The sequence below is a fragment of the Apteryx mantelli genome, chromosome 8 (assembly GCF_036417845.1).
Source record: "Apteryx mantelli isolate bAptMan1 chromosome 8, bAptMan1.hap1, whole genome shotgun sequence".
Classification (NCBI taxonomy): Eukaryota; Metazoa; Chordata; class Aves; order Apterygiformes; family Apterygidae; genus Apteryx; species Apteryx mantelli.
The window spans coordinates 29,901,076-29,919,186 of NC_089985.1; the positions used below are offsets into that span (position 1 = coordinate 29,901,076).

Consider the following 18,111-nt stretch of genomic DNA (forward strand, 5'->3'; position numbering starts at 1 on the left):
ATGCCTCTCTTGGGAGCTCCTGTCTGGGCAGGCAGTCATTGTCCTGTGCTTGTGCAGTTTGTTATACTGACAGCAACTGGGCTTGGTCTTTAACTTTAGTTTCCTAAGCCATAGGTGTGCAGTCAAATTAGTCATCTAGTCATCCTCTACAGTCTGTGGGAAGTAAGGGCTGTTCCTCCAGAGCCTGTTACCCCATCCCAAGGTAGGTGCCTAAGTACCATATCTGGCATTTGTCCGCCTGGGAAATAATGTTTTGTTTTTCCCCAGATCATGTTTCAAATGTGTTGATACCAATGTGATTTCCCATGCCAGCCTCCATTACTATCTGGTGTCAACTGCAGCCATTAACAAGCATCCTCTCCTCCCCCATCACTGAGCTCCTTAGTGAAATGGTAACTCAGACCGGCCCCTGAGGTCCCATGTGACTGTGCAGCCCAATGACATGTGCCGCTGGCCTTGCACCTTGCAGAGCCAAGGCCACTGCGGGGAATGGTGTGTGAGGCAGCACCGCTGGCCTCGCTGAAACAAAGGTTATGCTTCTTGCTTCTCTGACTGCAGAGCCCATTAGCCGGATGGAGAAGGAAGTGGGATTGGTTTGACAAAATTTGACCATGACAAATTGGTGTTGGCTGTTCCTCCTCTCCTCTCTGTGCCCTGGGGCTGGTGGTGCTGTCACCTGCTGCTGCAGGGTCAGAAGGCAGCAAGCCCACCCCTGCAGCGCAGTGGGGAGGTGTGTGCGAACACTGGTGAGGTGGCAGTCCCCGAGCCCTGGATGGTGCTCCCCAGGGACACTGCGGTCCTGCACCACAGCCGACAGTGGGTCAAATACCCCTCCGATCCAGCCGTGGCCTCTCCCTGCTGTGGCCTGGCTGCACAGCACCCTGTTGTGGTGCCAGATGGGCACAAAGAAGAGTGGCTTTGTGGGACCCTACTGTGGTCCTGCATTTGTGTCACATGCATGTAGCCAATGCTCTGCATGTGCGTGTGTGTGTGTGTGTATGTTGGGGGTGTCTGTACTGCAAGTCCGAGGTGGAGGCTCCTCTTCCCTCCCTTTCTAAGGGCTACTTTTGGCTTTGGGAGCAGATGCAGGGTTGGTCTGGGGGAGTAGAGAGGAGCTCTGGGGCTCTGCCCAGGTGCTTCAAGCATGACTGCAGCTCTTGCAGTTGTGGTGTGGCATAAGGGCCATGGCATCCCAATCCCTGCATGTGCTATGGCACCATGAGTGTCCGTGCAGGCCCTGCCAATACTCCCAATGACTGTACCCCTCGTCCTGGGAAAGCCCCAGGGATGGTGCTGCCAGTCTGTGCGGAGCAGACCTGCCTCAGCAGCGCCAGGGCCCTGCAAAGGGCAGTGCGGGGTGGAACGACACAGACCTCCCTCGCCCCATGGTCCCTGCGTGCTGGTGGGAGCAGGGGCAGCGCAGGGCACGTGGCCCTGGCCGCCTGCATGTGCCCCAAACGGGGGCCTCACTCATTTCTTGGGGGGTTGTTTTTCTTCCTATTCCAGCCTCCCAGTGTGCCCGGTAGCCACAAGGGCAGGACGTGCTGCCTATCTGATAGGAGCAGTCTCTCTTGGCACTGCGGCTGGCGGAGAGGCCGCAGCGCGGTGGTTTCAGGCACGGGGAAGTGCCGGCGATGGGGGCGGAGGGAGCCTTTCAGCCAGGCTTCCTGAGCAGCAAAGTTGACACTTCCCAGATAAAGGTATCGCCTGTAGGAGCTCCAACAGCAAGTCAGGGTACTGGAAAGAGCAGAGCTGGGGCACGCGCTGCCCCATGCCCCGGGGCAGCTCCACGCGGGGCAGGGATGGCCACCTGGCTGCACCAGGGGTGGCTTCTCTCCCTGCTTGCAGAGGTCCTGCTCAGCCTCCTCAGCCCAGCTTTGCCCCCTGAGCCGGTGACATCTGAAGGTAGGTCCTAGGGGCTTGTTTTCTTCTGCAAAGGATGAGCCAGAGGGATGTGGCGTGCTGTGCCTGTGGATGGAGCAGTGAGCACCCCAAGAGCAGCGGGGTATGTGCAGGGTTAGGGCCCCTGCTCCTCCCTGCACTGCAGAGAGCGCAGAGAGCGGCCTGGCACCTGATGGAAAGGTTTTGAGGGATGTGAGTGGGACTGCAGCTGTGCAGATGGCCAGGCACGAGGGTCAGGGTGAAAGGGGGTCTGTGGGGTGCTCGTGGCCCCTGGGTGGGAGCAAAGAGGGTGAGCTGGGGTGGGCACTTGGGGTGGGCGATGGAGTCCTGATCTCACCCACAGGACAACCCGGTGTGCCTGGAGGAAGGGGGGGTCCCTGCTGCCTGCAGGAAGGACCAGGCAGCCCCAGAGCAGCCCTTGCGAATGGCAGCACACAGCCCCAGGCCTGGCTCCCAGCCCTGCGGGCTCTCTTGGAGTCACGCTGCTCCCTGCCCCATGCAGGTAACAGAAAGGAGCTCTTTGTTCATTCAAGCCAAGCCAAGGCTCTTGGTGTTATAATGACAAGGTTTGAATAAAATTCAAACTAAAAATCTGAAGGCACAACTCTAGACCATGGGTGACACAGAGGCACCTGCCCAGCTAATCCCAGCACCCACGTGCCAGCCTTGCAGCACGTAGCAGCTTTGAGAGCTATTGGCCTGATGTGACCTTACTGTCTACATGAATTTCTTCAACTCTGTCTTTAGCTGTCCCAAGCCTGGCTCACTGCTGCTTTGCAGTACAGCTTTGCAACTTCATTATACTTTAGGTCTGTCCACACTTTCTGGGGTCTGCCCACCCCATCCCCCTTAGACCTTTTAAGACTTTCTGTAATACCATAAAAAGTATTAACTGAACAAAATTCTGTTGTTCTTGCACTCATCCTTTCAGACCCCACACATGATCTCTGACCAGACTGCTACAGCAGACTCAGGAATATGACACTTGGCCCAAACTGCTGTTTTAAGTTACGCCCTTAGGAGCAGTGCCTCCCCTGCGAGCAACCGCAGCCCCTGGCCTGTCCTGGCTGCCCACCATGGCTGTAGGAAGCTGAGCAAGAGAACTGGACTTGGACACCACAGCAGCCTGGGGCAGGGGTGGGAGAAAGGACAGGGCTCATCCTCCCTCTGCTCATGGCCTCGGCAGGGTCATTTTGCCCTTAGACCGCTGCTGGCTGAACAGCGTTATGTCTAAGCATCATTCACATGGATTGCCCTACTGTACAGCGAGTTTTGTTGAAGGAAATTGCCAGCATTGAGCGGAGTTGCTCCATAGGACTGGCAGGAGCTCCCACCAGTACCGTGGGATGGAGCACGAGCAGAGGGAAGCAAGTCCCCCACCCCCCAGCACAGCCCGTCATGGCCAGGAAAGGCCTGGTGCTGGCACAAGACGCAGGGTGCCTGGCTGGGCAGGGCAGGATGGGGCAGGAGGGTGTGGAAAGGGAAGAGCAGGGCAGGAGGGAGAATTACAGCAAGGAGGCTGTGGTCTGCAGCGAGGGAGGAAGGCAATGCTGGGCCAGGAAGGGAGGAACGGGGCTGGGGGGTCAGGGCAAGGGGGAGCAGGGGGACACTGGGAGAGTGGCAAGGACATCAGGGACTGTCCTTGCTCTTGTGCTCACTCCCTTCGTCTCGTGGTGGCACAGCCAGCTGCAGGGCTGCGCAGGGGGCTCCAGAGCAGAGAAAGGGCACACTCAGCACATGGAGCAGGCCAGGCGACGGCACACAGCTTGTTGTGGTGTCCTCCAGCTGAGGGCAGCTCCTGGGGGGAATGGGGCATTTCCTGAGAGGAGGAAGGCTGGGGCAGACCCCAGGCCAGAAGCCATGAGAGAGAAGGAGGATGCTGGAGTGGTGATGGGGAAGCAGTGAGGCAGGCCGCATCAGCTCTATTCCCTGCATGACATGTCTGCGTCCCGCAGGGCTGTCCCCTTCTCCATGCCAATAGGGACAGGCCCTGGCATGCCAGCAGAGTGACTGGGGCTCAGGAGGGAGGTCCTGCTGGGTGCAATGCTGCCTGCTGAGGTGTCCCACACAGGCTCTGCTCTGCTTTATCCCTGAGATGACAGGGAGGGCGACTCACCAAGTGGGCTGGAGAAGCCCACACCTCACTGAGCTGCCCCCCGATGGGGTGCGAGCAGCCCCTGCGCGCAGGACAGCAGCTGGGGAGTGGCTTGGGCAGCTGCCCTGTGTGCCCCTATGCCAGCCCCAGGGCCCTTTCCCTCTCCCCTGGGGCCTGCTCCTCCTTATCTCACTTCCGCGCGCCTTTCCGCAGCCAGCGCTATCACCGGCGCGAGCAGGGCAGGGGGTGCTTCCCATTGATCTCCAGGCCTGGCCAAGCCTGGGCCAGGGCCAGAGCCCCACTCCGACCGCAGAGCTATTTTGGGATGTTTGTTTGTCCCAAAGGACCCCACGTGCTGAGGAAGGGGGAGCAGTGAGGCCTGGCCAGCGGGGCCCTGTGCCACCAGCCAGGAACCCCATGCAAACTGGCAAGCAGGCCCATGTGCTACGTCCCTCCTGTGGTGTCGTGGCTGGCAAGGAGGACGTTCGCACCCACTCCCTGGCCCCGGGGCAGGCACAGCCACGCTGCCCCAAGCTCCCTGCAGAGGCGGGCCTCGGGGGTGAGCTGGCATGGGACATGGAGGGGTACACGTGCAGGACAGGGTTGTGCCCGGGGGCTCCTTCATGCCCACTCTCCTCCCAGATGCTGCGCTCCTGGATGAGGTGCCTGAGGACATCCTCTGCTTCTCCCGCTCCTTCGAGGACCTCACGTGCTTCTGGGATGAAGAGGAGGAGGAAGAGGCCACGAGCGGGAAGTGCCACTTCTACTACTGGTATAGCAGGTAGGACGTGGTGCCGATGCTACCCCAGCACAGTGTGTGCCATGGGAGCTGTGCCCTGTCTGTCTCAGCATGTGCCAGGTGGGGCCCTCCATGGCCATCCCCCAAGTGCAAGGAGAGGCTGGAGAGCCTGCTGCAAGCTACAGAGTATTTATTGCATGCCCATGGCAGGGCTGGGACTGCTGATGTCCCAGGTCTTGCCTCAGTCTCACTGGGAAGGTGCCCTGTGACGGACTGGGGTGCAGAGAAGGAGCTGGTGGCACCTCTGGCTGCTAAGGTCTTGATGCCATGTCCCAGGACCCTTCTCCTCCAGGCAGGACCCCCAGACAGGACATGCTGGAGGGTCCCTGACTCTCTGTTCTCCAGGGAGGTGCCCAAGGCATGCACAGTTTCTACGCAGAGCCGTGGGGCCAGCGGGATGCGGCATGTCTGCGTGTTTCCCAGCCAGGACGTGCGACTCTTCAGCCAGCTCTTCATCCTCATCGTGAATGCCACCAGCAACCAGACCAAGTACTCGCGGGAGCTCAGCGTGGACGCAGTGGGTGAGTTCCTCCCATGGTGCAGCACCCACACAGCAGCAGCTGGCCTCGGCCAGGGCTCCAGGATGCTCCTTGGACTCCACTCTCCATCCTCCCTGCCCCTCTGCCCATCATAGTCCTTGATGTGGGCAGGCTCGGACTAGCCCCACATGGCGCCAGCCTGCAGCAGTCCCTGCAGGAGCTGGCAATACCCTGGGTCCTGCACCTGGGGTGACAGCAGGGTCTCCTCCAGCTCCTCAGCACAACCCAGCGGGGCCATGCCTGTGCAGGGGCTGCTGTAGGAGGGCCAACACTCTGGCATCTTCCTTGCAGGTCTCATTGCTCCACCGAGGAACATCACAGCCACCTGGACTGGGGTGGCAGGGCAGCTGTGGGTCACCTGGCAGCCCCCACTCGAGGACTACCTGAACTTCTTCCTCTACGAGGTCCGTTACTGCATGGAGGGCTCTGGGGAGGCACCCTGCAGCGTAACACTGGACCCCAGTGGGCAGCACACTGGAGACCCACTGGTCCTCCAGGCCAGCAGCACCCAGGTGCCCACACCTGAAGGAGCTGCAGCCTCCCCAGGTGCAGGGCAAGTATGTACAGGGGCCAGGGCCGGGCAGGGGCTCAGGGGCCATGGCTGCTCCTCAGCCTCACCCCTCTCCTGCAGGGACTGGTACAGACCGACAGCTGGGTGCTACTTCGGGACCTGCGGCCTGGGGTGAGGTACCACATCCAGGTGCGCAGCAAGCCTGACGGCCTCTCCATGGATGGCATGTGGGGCCCCTGGTCCCAGGCAGTGGCTGCAGAGACACCCCACTCCTCTGGTGAGTGGCTGTCCCCACTGCCAGGGCTCTGCACGAGACACTGGACCAAGCACAGCGCTGAGCCCAGTGGGGAGGGCGCACACACCCCAGGGGAGTGATGGTTGGCGGGCTTGGGGGTGGGTGAGGTGCAGCACCCAGGCGCTATAGGTGCTCAGGGTGAGGAGAAGCAGCCCTCTCCCTGCCTTGGCTCCTGTGCTCTTGCCTGCCCAGGAGACATCGGCCTGCTCTGTACCACCCCTGACCTGCAGCACGTGCGCTGTGAGTGGAGCTGGGACCCCGCAGATGCCAGCAGCTCCCATGAGCTTTTCTACCGGGCACCCCAGAGCAGGGCTGGCAAAAGGTAAAGGCATGCCTGGGATGCGGCACTCATGGGCAGGGGGAGTGCACCCTGGGGACTGCCGCCTTGCATGGCGCTGTGTCTGGCATTGTGCCCCCCACACTGTGCCTTGCCTCACGCAGCTGTGCCCTGCCATGCTGCAATCTGCCTCACACCATGCCACCTGCCCACGCACACCGCACCTCCCACAGCCACACCAGGCCCTGCTGACTCTCTGACTTGGGGCTGCCCTGGCTTTCCTGGACAAGGGCAAGAGAAGTGAGGCAGTGCTGGCCTGATGGGGACAGCAGTGGCTTTGCTCCAGGAGAGAACCCCACAGTCAAGCAGGGCTGGCAGAGGGTGAGGACAGCAGGGCTTTGGCCGAGGGGCTGACGTGCTCCCTGCTCCCTCCGCAGGGAAGAAGCATGGCAGCGGTGTGAGGCAGTGAGCGTGGGGGCCCAGGGCACCCACACCTGCACATTTCAGCCCAGGGCTGGCAGTGCCATCTCTGTCCTGGTGAACGTCACCTGGCCCCACACGCGGCCCACGCTCAGCTACTTCAGGGAACCCTTCTGGTTGCACCAGGCTGGTGAGTCCCAGCACCGATGCTGCCCATGGCCGGCTGGCGGGAGGCCCTTCAGACTCCAAGGGAGCAGGGTCCCCTGGCAGTGACATGTCCTTGTCTTCACAGTGCTCACAGATCCCCCACAGCTTCTGCAAGCCACGGTGGTGCAGGGCCGGCTGAGCCTGCAGTGGGTGCCACCCCTAGAGGAGCTGGGGGAGCAGCTGGCTTATCAGCTCCGCTACTCTGTGGAGAATAGCCACGACTGGAAGGTAATGGGGTGGGCAGGCACCCTCTGCTCGCCACAGCTGGGACTCTCCCGAGCAGCCCTGGCCCCCCTCTGCTGCTGGTACTCATCCCCTGCGTGGGGTGAGGCAAGGCAGACCCTAGTCCTAGCTCTGCCCTTTTGCAGCCCCACAGCAGCTATCATCTCTAATTCAGCTCTGCCCTGTAGGTCTTGCAAGTCCCACGGGCAGCCAGGAAAGAAGTCCTGGACCTGCGCCCTGGCGCTCGCTACCTTGCCCAGGTGCGAGCCCAGCCCAGTGGGCCATGGTATCAGGGCAACTGGAGCGCCTGGTCCAAACCTGTTGTGGTTGATGCCATGGCTGATGCAGGTAAGGGGTAGGACAGGAGTGGAGGCTGTGGCCGGATGAGCCATAGGGCAGAAGGCTGAGGATGTTGGAAATGGGATGTGGAGCACTGGGCAGAGGGTGACAGGGCTGTGAGGGGCACAGGGCTGTAGGCCTGGGAAGCTCTGCCTTCTCAGTGTTCCTCCTCCAACCCAGGCTGGATCATCCCAAGTGTTGCGGTGGTGCCACTGCTCTTCACAGGAATGCTCTTGGGCCTGAGGTGCACCTTCCCCTCCCTGTATAGGTAAGGCCTGACCCGCATGCACCTCCTGCCTGCACCTCCTGCCTGCACCTCATTGGGGTGGGTGCAGCACAAGGCCTGAGCACCCCATCCCACGGGCTCTCCCCAGGCCAGGGCACACCTGGGCTGGGGTTTGCCTTTGACACCCCTCTTCCTCCCGCCCAGCAGCGTGAAGCAGAAGCTCTGGCCACCTGTCCCAGACCTGCACCGTGCACTGGGCAACTTCCTCAATGAGAGCAGCAAGCACAGCCAGGTGAGGACGCTGCAGCAGGGTTCACAGGGTAGTGAGCTGGCTTGGCTCCAACACCTCACTGTGACACCCTCTGCTCTACAGCTGAGCCCTCTCCAGCAATCCCAGCCAGAGGAGCACCTTCCCAGCCTCCCTCTAGGAGCTGGAGAAGAGTGCACAGGGCCCAGGAAACAGCTCCTGAGCCCCCAGACTGCCCACAGGGACCCCAAGCCCACAGGGCCCAGCTGTGGCAATGGCTTGGCTCCAGGGACAGAGCTGGAGCATGGCTCCCCTGGGGCACCTCAAGGGACCCAACATGGCTCCCCTGGGGCACCCCTGCTGCGAGAGCCACTCCAGCCACGTCCCCTCTCTCCCACAGGCCAACGCCTTCTACAAGCAGCCCCCGGAGGACGCTGTGCTGCCCTGCCTGCTGGAGGTGCTGCCGGACCGGCGGGCCGCAGAGCTGGCCGCGCCGCCCAAGGGGCCGCAGGGGCGGGAGGAGGCCGGCGGCCCCCCGCAGGAGTACGCGGCCGGCAGGCTGCCCGGCGGCCTCCCGGCCAAGCGGGGCCCGCCCTGGGGCTCCGCGGAGCGCCCCGCGCCCACCACGGACATCGCCAACCAGTCCTATCTCCTCATGAGCGGCTGGGAGCCGCGGGGGCCGCCCTGAGCGCGGCCCGCGGGCGCCTCGCCTCCCCGCTTGTGCCATAAACGAGACGCGGACGGACTCGGCCTCCTCTCCTTCGCGGCGCCCGCGGCTCCTGCCCGCTCGCGCGCTCTCCCCCTCATCTCCTCTGCCTTTCCCCTGCCCCCCCCGCCCCACACTGCCCCCAGCGGCCCCGGTTCGCAGTGCCCGGCGGCTCGGGCCCAGCGCGGAACCGGCTCCCAGGGAAGCGGAGCGAAGCGGAAGACAGCGAAACACCCTCAGCCCCTCGCCACCCTCCGACTGCCGGCCTCGGGGCCGCCCAGCGGGCAGAGCCCCGCCTCGCCGCGCGGCGCAGCCAATCGCGACGCGGCGCGCGGCGGTCGCCATGGCAGCGCGCGGCGGTTGGGTTTGAAGAGACCAATGGGAGGAGCGGCCGCGCGGGGTTTAAATGCGGCGCGGAGCGGGGCTGCACGAGCCTCAACCGGAGAGCGCAGGTGGTGAGGGGGCAACAGGCGGCCACCCGCGGTGGGGGAGGGGAATCGGCACCCCGGGGCGGGGGCCCGAGGGGAAGGGGGGCCCTGAGGGAGGCCGAGGGGAAGGGGGCCCTGATGGAAAAGGGAGCCGGGGGCGAGGCGGGGACCCGGCGCGGCCCGGGCCCGCCCGGATCAGGCCGGCGGCGCGGACCGTGCCCCCGCGCGGGGCCCTGCTGACGCTGCCCGCCCGCCCGCAGCGCCATGGCGCAGTTCGTGTTCGAGGCGGACCTGCACGGGCTGCTGAAGCTGGACACGCCGATCCCCAACGCGCCGCCCGCGCGGTGGCAGCGCAAGGCCAAGGAGAGCGGCGCCCCCGGGCCCAGTCCCGCCGCCGGCGTGTCGCCCATGAAGCCGGCCAACCGCTCCCACAGCGCCAGCAAGACGCCGTCCAAGACCCCCGGTGAGCAGCAGGCTGCCGGACCGCGGTGGGGGGAGCACGCCCGGGCGGCACTGGGGCTCCGAGGCTCTGCCAGGCCGCCCTGGTCCAGCCGCTAGTCGGGCGGGTTACAGTGCCCCGGCTCCCGGGGGCCACCTGCCTTGTCTTCCCGGGCACGAGGTGGGCAGGGCTCTGTGCACTGAGTTTGGGTGAACTGCTGTCCCACAGCAGTGCCTCGCTGGCCCAGCTCTGTGTTGTGGCACGTGTCGGAGTGTGCATACTGACAGTTCTGCATGCTGCAACAGCATTTTAGCATTCTCAGCTTAGCTGGAAGCACTGGAGTTGTTGCATTAGACCCAAGGATATATCTAATGGCACTGAGCTTGGGTTGGGGACTGCCAGGATACAGCGAGGTATACAGGCCAGAAATATGAGTTATCTGTAACTTGTGCAGAATGTGCAACAATGCTATGAGTCTTACTATGATCATGCGGCTTTTCTGGTAGATGTTATGTAGTCTATTGCTGGTAGACTGCCTCTTAGAGTGCAAGTTTTGCTGTGTCTCTTGAAAGCTCTAATACAGGCTGTCTGACAGCTGTAAGAGAATATTTATGCATGTGAATTCAGGTAAATCAGGATCCAAAATCCAGAGCACCCCAACAAAGGCTGGGGGGGACCGCTACATTCCCAACCGCAGCACTATGCAGATGGAGATGGCCAATTTTCTCCTAACCAAAGAGAATGACCCTGCCGAGGATTCCCCTACCAAGAAGGTGAGCATGATGCTGGCAATATTATGATTGTTATAATAAGCATTATGCAATAGTTAATCCTTCTTGACCTTTCCCAGAGAAGCAAACTAAAGTCTAACAAATGGGTTTGTGAGGCTAATAGCCCCAGCTACCACAGCTTCCAGCTCTGGGCTTCAGGAGTCTGGGGTGTGGTGGAAGCTGTAATGGCTGCAAGCTGCCACACAGGCTGAGTCTAGCTGCTTGGTGGGGATGTTTCCTCAGGTACAGGAAAGAGTGTAGAGCCTCCTTATATCTCTGCTTCCATTCCAGTCTGTGCAGCTTCTGCTAGCAAAATTCAACTTTGAAGGGCTAATGAGGCTTTTAAATTGAGCAGCCTACAGAGGCACAAAGCTGTGAGCCTGTACACAGTGAAACTGCTGGTGGTAGCTATTCTAGGACAATGTCTGCATAGGGAGCTATTCTGGAATGTGTACACTGTGTTCTGAAATCTGTTTATGGAGCACATGGTCCCTTGTGGCTGTGGCTTCCCCTCTGGCAATGAGAATTGTTGAATTTGCCCCTCTTCTGTATGAAAATGTTGTGAGCAGGACACAGTGCCAAGGTCTGAAGAAAAAATACTCTGAGCTGCCTATGTGCAGCTGACTCCTACAGTACAGCCATGTACCTTCTGATTCTGGGAGAAGAGGGCTGGGTATATGCCCCACCAGCTGCAGTTTTGTGTGAGGTGCAGCATGGGCTTTGTATTTCAAATGAGTCATGCTGAGGGTGGTTTGTCTCTAGGAGCAACAGAAAGCCTGGGCAGTGAACCTGAATGGTTTTGATGTAGAAGAGGCAAAGATCCTTCGCCTTAGTGGAAAGCCACAGAATGCTCCAGAAGGTATGATGCAGGGTCTGATGGTGAGTTGACTCAGCTGGAGAGATTTGGGGAGGGGAACTGTAACTCAGACCCTATGTTTGGACATGGGAGAGAACAACTGACTTTCTCAGAGCTCTTGCACACTGGAGTTTCCCTTCTAGCTTTTCTGAAGTTGGAGATCCGGCAAAACAGCTATGCTGAAATACTTTACAAAAATTGAGCAGTGACTGCCAGTTGCTAACTTGCACTGCATATGGCAAATCTTCATGATGTCTGTAAAGGCCTCAAACTCTGCTGCACACTTTGTAGTTAACTGTTTTTAAACATGGTGGGATACAGAAAACCAAACTCTTCCCTCTGATTGGGATTTAACTTTCATTGGAAGGGTCTACTAGTTGGGTGAGCAGTGATCAGCCAGGAGGAAACTGTAACTTAAGATAACAAAGCTGTTCCTCTGCACACAGGCTATCAGAATAACCTGAAAGTGCTCTACAGTCAGAAGACCACACCTGGGTCCAGCAGGAAGAATGGTAGATACATTCCCTCAATGCCAGACCGAATCCTTGATGCACCGGAAATTCGCAATGACTATTGTAAGTAGGCTGCAATGGTGAGTGGGCATTAAGATCATTCTGCACTGGAGTATCACTGGGAGGTGTCTGTTGCTTCCTCTTGCTCTCTTGTTGAGAGGCTAGACCAGCTACATATTTTTTCCAGTAATTAGGACAGTGTGGTTCTAAGAACTGGAGCTAACTTGGCTGATTTGGTGTCTTATGCATCCAGGCTGGCATTGACCACTTCTGGAGTGTCCCTGTGTAGCCTTTATAGGAACAGTGGTCCAGAGTGCCATGCAAGTGATTTGGATCAGGGCTATCTGAGCCTGCTAGCTGGGCACAGTGACTTCCAGGAGGCTGCCCCTTAACTGCACACACACACAACTGGCTTAGGTGGAAGATGTGGTATCAGCACTGGGTGAAAGTTTTTGGCTGCAGTGCTGTGCTGAGGTGTGGGCAGGGCTCTCCAGCAAAGCACAGTGTGTCCTGCATTGGTCTTCCAAATTGTAGATCTGAATCTCATTGACTGGAGCTCTCAGAACTTCCTGGCAGTGGCTCTGGACAACTCTGTGTATCTGTGGAATTATTCTTCTGGGGAGATCATCCAGCTGCTGCAGATGGAGCATCCAGATGATTATGTTTCTTCTGTGTCATGGATTAAAGAAGGAAACTATCTTGCTGTTGGCACAAGTAATGCTGAGGTCCAGGTGAGTGTAGGAATAAAACTAGAGGTGTTGTCTAGGAATTGCTGAAGATGTGGACCTTGGACAAAGTCTTGACTAGCACCAAAAGGATACAGTGCACTCTGACTTGTCTTCGCCCCACAGGTGGGAGGGGTGTTGGGTGTGTGTGGGCCTTACTCCAGTTAAGCAGTGAGTTGCTGGCCTTGATGGGGAATTGCCAAGTGAAATGGGTGACCTGTGATAGAGAAATGCACAGAACATCTCGGAGGACAATGTGCTCTGCCATGTCAGATAACAGGTATTATCTGAAGGAATCCTCATAGTCATGTCAGCAGGAAGTGGCACAAATTCAAAGTAGCTGTTCATGTCTTTGCCATCTGCTGCTACTCTCCAGTAGGCTGTCTGTGGCTTTCACTGCAGTGGGATTCTTCTCTGCAGTCTTGTCTACCAGTGGTTGTACCCCTGGCAAGTGAGGATGCAAAGCCTAGCAGGGAGTCTGCATCCAGCTGTGGCCAGGCTTCTGGGCAGTGACTAATGGCAGCAGCAGGCAGTGTTTGGCTTTGGGGTTCTCCAGCATCTGGATTTACTTTTTGTTCTGTAGGCATGAGGTACAAGTTTATATCTGTTCCCACACTGAAAAGGTTGAATGCCAAAGCCTGTGCAGTAAAGTTCCCTGGGCAAAGATGAGGGTGCTATTGGCTGGGTTTTCTGGTACACTGGAGAACTTAGTGCTCTGTCTCTCTAGCTATGGGACATACAGCAGCAGAAACGTCTCCGAAACATGATCAGTCATTCTTCACGTGTGGGGTCCCTGAGCTGGAACAGCTACATCCTCTCCAGGTAAGATTATAGGTGTGTGGGGGTGAATGGCATGTCCAACTGTTGCAGATTCCTATCTTAGATCCACGCAGTGTGGGTTAGGGATGGCTTGGAAGGAGCTTCTGGCCTGGCTTGGGATTCCTTTTCATCCCATTCCATTGGGACCATGGGTAGAAGGGCTCTCTTTTCCCTTGCCCTTTGTGCTGAAGTTGCTAATCCTGTGGCTGCCCTGCCAACTCATGTCAACAGCCCAGTGATGCTGGTAACGCTGGCTGAAATCCAGCAGTGGCTAAGGCAGTCTAGCAACACACAAGCACAAAGATGGCTTGTAGTGAAAACGTGCCCACCTGACCCTGCAAACCTACCTTCTCTCTTCAGCGGGGCACGGACTGGCCATATCCACCACCATGATGTCAGAGTGGCTGAGCACCATGTGGCCACGCTTGCTGGCCACACACAAGAGGTTTGTGGACTCAAGTGGTCATTAGATGGACGCTACCTGGCCAGTGGGGGCAATGACAACCTGGTGAATATCTGGCCGTGTACCCAAGGGGATAGTGCGGACTTTGCTCCTGTACAGACCTTCACTCAGCACCAGGGTGCTGTCAAGGTGAGTGTATGGCTGCTGTGGGTGAGGTATGGGCATATGTTTGTATACAAGACAGACATGATGTACTTGGTGTGCTGCTAGAAGATTTGCTGTACCTCTCTGCACCCTAGAGGGAGACTGCTGTGTGCAGAGAGGCTGCCCTGGTGCTGTGGTGGCTTGGGCTCTTGAAGGTGCAGTAGGGAGCAGATTGCCTCTGGCATGTCTTAGAATTAACACTTTTCTTGCAGGCTGTGGCCTGGTGTCCGTGGCAGTCAAATGTTCTAGCCACAGGAGGTGGGACTAGCGACAGACACATCCGGATTTGGAATGTGTGTTCTGGCACCTGCCTCAGTGCTGTCGATGCCCATTCTCAGGTGAGGCATAAATACCAGCTCAGTGTCAAACATCTGTACAGAGCTGCTGGCTCCTGAGGTCTGGGGGAATGGGAAAGGAAGGAATCATAAAGGCTTGCCTCTGGGTGATGAGTGTCTGCATGAGCAGCTTGCCTCTTACCTGCATTACTGCCTTTTCCCAGGTTTGCTCTATTCTGTGGTCAACAAATTACAAGGAGTTCATTTCAGGCCATGGCTTTGCGCAGAACCAGCTGGTGGTATGGAAGTATCCAACGATGGCCAAGGTCACTGAGCTTCGAGGTAGGTTGGGCCCTTTGTCTAGGGAAAGGCTGCCATATATTAAAGGCTGATGTGATCTTTGGTTTGAGCAGATTTCTGAGGCCTTGCCTAGAGTATCAGTGATGCAGAATAGTGTCCAGGGGAATGCTGCTAGAGGGAGGCATCTCTGTGGGATGCTGAAGAAAGTCTGGTGCTCCAAATGAATGCCTAGGGTGTGAACCTATGCTGCCTTGGCAGGGTGTGGGGACAGCTGTGCAAGCTCCAGGGGGCTGGTGGGGCTCATGTGGGCAGGTAGCAGCAAAACATGGGGTGAATGCAACTGTTGTAGAACCAAAGGGAGTGAGCAGGGCATGGGGCCATCAGCCCAGCCCTGACTGCACAACTCCTCCTCAGGTCACACAGCCAGAGTCCTGAATCTGACCATGAGTCCAGATGGCTCAACAGTGGCATCAGCAGCTGCTGATGAAACTCTGCGGCTCTGGCGCTGTTTTGAGATGGACCCCATTAAGAAGAAGGAAAAAGAGAAGGCAAGCAGTGCCAAAAGCAGCATCATTCACCAGGGCATACGATGAGTGCACAGTGCAGCTGGGGGGAGGGGGGAAATGGGCCTATACTGTACAGTATTTTAAGTGTTAATAAACATCTTCAGTTTGATTTTTTTTTTTAATGGTGTTTAACAGAAGAAATGGCCAGGGCCTATAGTACCAAGCAACTCTTCTTAAAGGGCTGGGATTTGGGCAAGTGGTGGAGCTTTCTTGTTTTTTAAGACCAGCTTGCAGGCAGACTGAGCCTAGCACAGCTTCTTGGTCCTGGGAAAGGAAGGATGCTATGTTGACAGAAGTACTTCTGTCTCAGGTAGGAGAGGTCTGTCATGTGCCAGGATGTTCATGCTGACTATAAGTGCAGCCCTACCTGAAGAGCTGTGGCTTGCCCCTACCCCGCATGAGGAACCAGCAGCACTGAAAGACACCCAAGTCTGGGCTCTGTTTGCAGCAGTAACTGCTCTTACGAGGAAGCTGATTATAGTTCCCTACTCAGCTATTCCTTTAGCAAAGCTATACCAAGAAACCTGGGTTTTCCTGGTATATCTAATCTTTCTCAAACCAGAAGCTCTGAAGAAGCCTGGCCTTCAGGGGTTAGATATCAGTTCTGGTGTCCTGGCTCTGGTAAGAAAAACAGGAATGTTAATAAGCAAGACAATAAACAGGGCCACTACTGTCACTCTTCTTGGTTTCATTTAGAAATGGTTATGGCCTGAGAAAGCTTCTAGCCTTCTGTTCCTAACAGACTGTCAAAGCTCTTCCAGCCCCCCAGCCCATGTGCTGCCTTGCTCAGAGTGGTGGGGGCAGAAGGAGGTAGTAGTACCTAGTCCCAGCATCCCCTAAGCCTGGGAAAGGGCTGAGGAAGAGGGTGGCAATAGCTAGGAACCAGTAAGTATAAAGCTTGATGCAAAAATGGAAGGTGTTAGGCTGCATTGTCACATCCAGCTTGGTAGTTATGCTAGCCAGCACCCCAGGGGGCAGAGCAACTGCAACACAGTGCACTCACCTTAGTTATCCATCCTTAAAGCAACCCTGATCACCTCCTTGTCCTCCCTGCTGTGGGGGGAGAAGCCCTAGTGCCAAGCTGAGGCTGTGCACAGGGAAGCAGGCTGGTGGGGGTGCAGCAGTAGGGACCCTGTTGTGGCAGGAACTGCCTCAGCTGGTGGGTGGTAGAGCTTGATTCTCCAGCACTTGAGAAATGGGTTATCTCAGGCTTAGCTATGCTGGTGCTCTGGCAGAGGCAGGTACAGGCAGTCAAAACTTTTCTTTGACTTGGGTAAGAGCCAGCCTGGCCAAAGCCAGGACACTGCCATCCTGCTCTGCATGTTGGAGCCATGGTGTCTGGGGCTGCAATAGACCCATTGAGCCTGTCCTTTAGCTTGAACACAACTGCACCAGGGCACACTACACCCACTCCAGCACAACCAGGGGCAGTTGGGGAAGCCTGGGGAGCTGTACAGCTCTGATCAGCACCCTGGCCTGTACAAAGCTGCTCTACAAAGCCTGTGCTTTGGATTATTAACCACTTCCACCTTCCCCTTAGCACAGTACCACACTGTACCCAGCACCAGGCTTGTGCTTTGGCTCCTGGTGTTTAAGCTGGCTAGAGCCTCAAAGGTGAGCACCTAGAGCTGGTATTGATCTGTGCTGTGCTGAGGCTAGCTGGTACACCCTGCTGCACCCACCAAAGCAGTCCCACAGGCCTAATGCAGATATGGGGGCATGGGGGTGCACACAGTTTCACAGCACCCGCAGGAGAAAGGGATGGAGGCAGGAGGAGGAGCACAGCCTGTGGCAGGGGAGCCAGGCACCATCCCAATGGGGCTGCTAGTCCACCTGTACTTGGCCACCTGGAAGAAAGCAAAAAGAGGCAGGTCTGTCCTTCCTCTTCAGAAGCAAATCCCAGAACAGCAACTGGATCCAGGCAGGGAACAGGAACCTGCACACAAGGCTTGACCCTTCCCCAGAGCTGAGCTGCAGTTGTAGGAGCCCCTGCCCCATGCAGCCCTAATACTGGTGTTACTTAAAGCAGATGCGTCCTGTGTCCCCACACCTGATTAAGGCTTCCAGTACTCAGCCTGGCTCGTCAACTGTTCCTGACCCTGGAAGAGAGGCTTTGCATGCCTGAAAGCTGGTGTAGTTTTTCCATGTAGTCCAGTACAATAGCAGTTTATCTTTTTCAGATACAGCCCGTCTTGCCTCTGTCCTTAGCACATACCCACCCCCCAGCAACTTTGCTTTACACACCTCTTCAAAGCCCTCTGAGCATTACTGGAAGGTGATGCTATTACAGCACTCTGTCTCTGGTCACATTCTGGTCCTAGTGTCCTGAACCAAGAGGAGGAACAGAGGAAGGAGCCAGACTCTGACCAAGCAAGCTCAGGAAATGCTGCCATATAAGGTGTGAAATCAGTTTGGAGCAAGCAGCCTAAACAGACCATGACAGGGTATAAATTACTTGGGCGCACAGCTGGCCCACAGGAAGATCATAGCTAACAGGGACAATTGGAGGAAGGGAGAGCAGAGCACATGTCAGGAACAACCCCCCTTTCAGAATGCCAAGCCTAAGTAGTTTAAAGTACTGTTACTATTTTGGGCAAGAGCAAAGACAGCAGGGAAGAGACTAAGCAGCAAAGAGCTCGGTCACAGCTAGACTGTCTCCTACAGCTCCTGAAGCAGTGACTTGTGAGCACTGAATTAACATTACACACCAAATCAGAGACTAGAACAAACTCTCAACAGTCCTTGCACAGGGAGGAGCAGCAACAACTGGGAGAGAAAGCATACATGGAGCTGAAACCTGACCCAGCATCAGGACTTCATCCGTTCAGGAGCAATGAAGCCTGTAAAATAGGGTGAGAGCCTGTGTGCAGTTAAGCATAGTAGTAGCAAAAGTTTAGTATGCTTGAAGGGGGGGGGGGGTATTTTCTATGTTTCAGAGCTTGGCATCCCCCCCCTCTGTGGTGCATGGTGGCTCAGGCAGGAGTAGCAGAACTTTCTCTTCCCACCAAGTCCAGCTGTTGGGCTGTTTC

The 18,111-nt window shown here is 57.4% G+C and overlaps 2 protein-coding genes across 6 annotated transcripts; both read left to right on the top strand.

Annotated features, from left to right (window-relative positions):
* The first annotated feature begins 1,105 nt into the window (after positions 1–1,105).
* On the top strand, positions 1,106–8,814 carry MPL (MPL proto-oncogene, thrombopoietin receptor). 3 transcript variants are annotated; one of them, XM_067301046.1, is made up of 13 exons: positions 1,106–1,905; positions 2,246–2,404; positions 4,640–4,778; positions 5,142–5,317; positions 5,627–5,892; positions 5,967–6,123; positions 6,334–6,463; positions 6,856–7,028; positions 7,131–7,273; positions 7,456–7,615; positions 7,787–7,874; positions 8,037–8,124; positions 8,480–8,814. In XM_067301046.1, exons 1-13 carry the CDS (start codon positions 1,635–1,637, stop codon positions 8,765–8,767), a joined length of 2,238 nt encoding a protein of 745 aa, XP_067157147.1. In that variant the 5' UTR covers positions 1,106–1,634; the 3' UTR covers positions 8,768–8,814. The 3 variants fall into 3 exon arrangements, with proteins under 3 accessions (XP_067157147.1, XP_067157148.1, XP_067157150.1); XM_067301047.1 differs by having other exon boundaries at positions 8,040–8,124; XM_067301049.1 differs by lacking the exon at positions 2,246–2,404 and having other exon boundaries at positions 1,801–1,905.
* A 381-nt stretch (positions 8,815–9,195) lies between these two features.
* Positions 9,196–15,191, top strand: CDC20 (cell division cycle 20). 3 transcript variants are annotated; one of them, XM_067301050.1, is made up of 11 exons: positions 9,196–9,237; positions 9,474–9,676; positions 10,280–10,425; positions 11,185–11,281; positions 11,725–11,853; positions 12,325–12,521; positions 13,243–13,337; positions 13,695–13,926; positions 14,154–14,279; positions 14,441–14,558; positions 14,931–15,191. In XM_067301050.1, the coding sequence occupies exons 2-11, from the start codon at positions 9,478–9,480 to the stop codon at positions 15,107–15,109; spliced, it is 1,518 nt and encodes a 505-aa protein (XP_067157151.1). In that variant the 5' UTR covers positions 9,196–9,237; positions 9,474–9,477; the 3' UTR covers positions 15,110–15,191. The 3 variants fall into 3 exon arrangements, with proteins under 3 accessions (XP_067157151.1, XP_067157153.1, XP_067157152.1); XM_067301052.1 differs by lacking the exon at positions 9,196–9,237 and adding an exon at positions 9,256–9,268; XM_067301051.1 differs by lacking the exon at positions 9,196–9,237 and having other exon boundaries at positions 9,432–9,676.
* Positions 15,192–18,111: the final 2,920 nt, after the last annotated feature.

Coding starts and splice junctions, on each gene's coding strand:
- MPL (XM_067301046.1), top strand. CDS start 1,635: ATGGGGGCGGAGGGAGCCTTTCAGCCAGGCTTCCTGAGCAGCAAAGTT. Junction 2,405..4,639: donor CTGCTCCCTGCCCCATGCAG/GTAACAGAAAGG, acceptor CTCTCCTCCCAG/ATGCTGCGCTCCTGGATGAG. Junction 5,893..5,966: donor CCTCCCCAGGTGCAGGGCAA/GTATGTACAGGG, acceptor CCTCTCCTGCAG/GGACTGGTACAGACCGACAG.
- CDC20 (XM_067301050.1), top strand. CDS start 9,478: ATGGCGCAGTTCGTGTTCGAGGCGGACCTGCACGGGCTGCTGAAGCTG. Junction 12,522..13,242: donor CAAGTAATGCTGAGGTCCAG/GTGAGTGTAGGA, acceptor CTGTCTCTCTAG/CTATGGGACATACAGCAGCA. Junction 14,559..14,930: donor CAAGGTCACTGAGCTTCGAG/GTAGGTTGGGCC, acceptor ACTCCTCCTCAG/GTCACACAGCCAGAGTCCTG.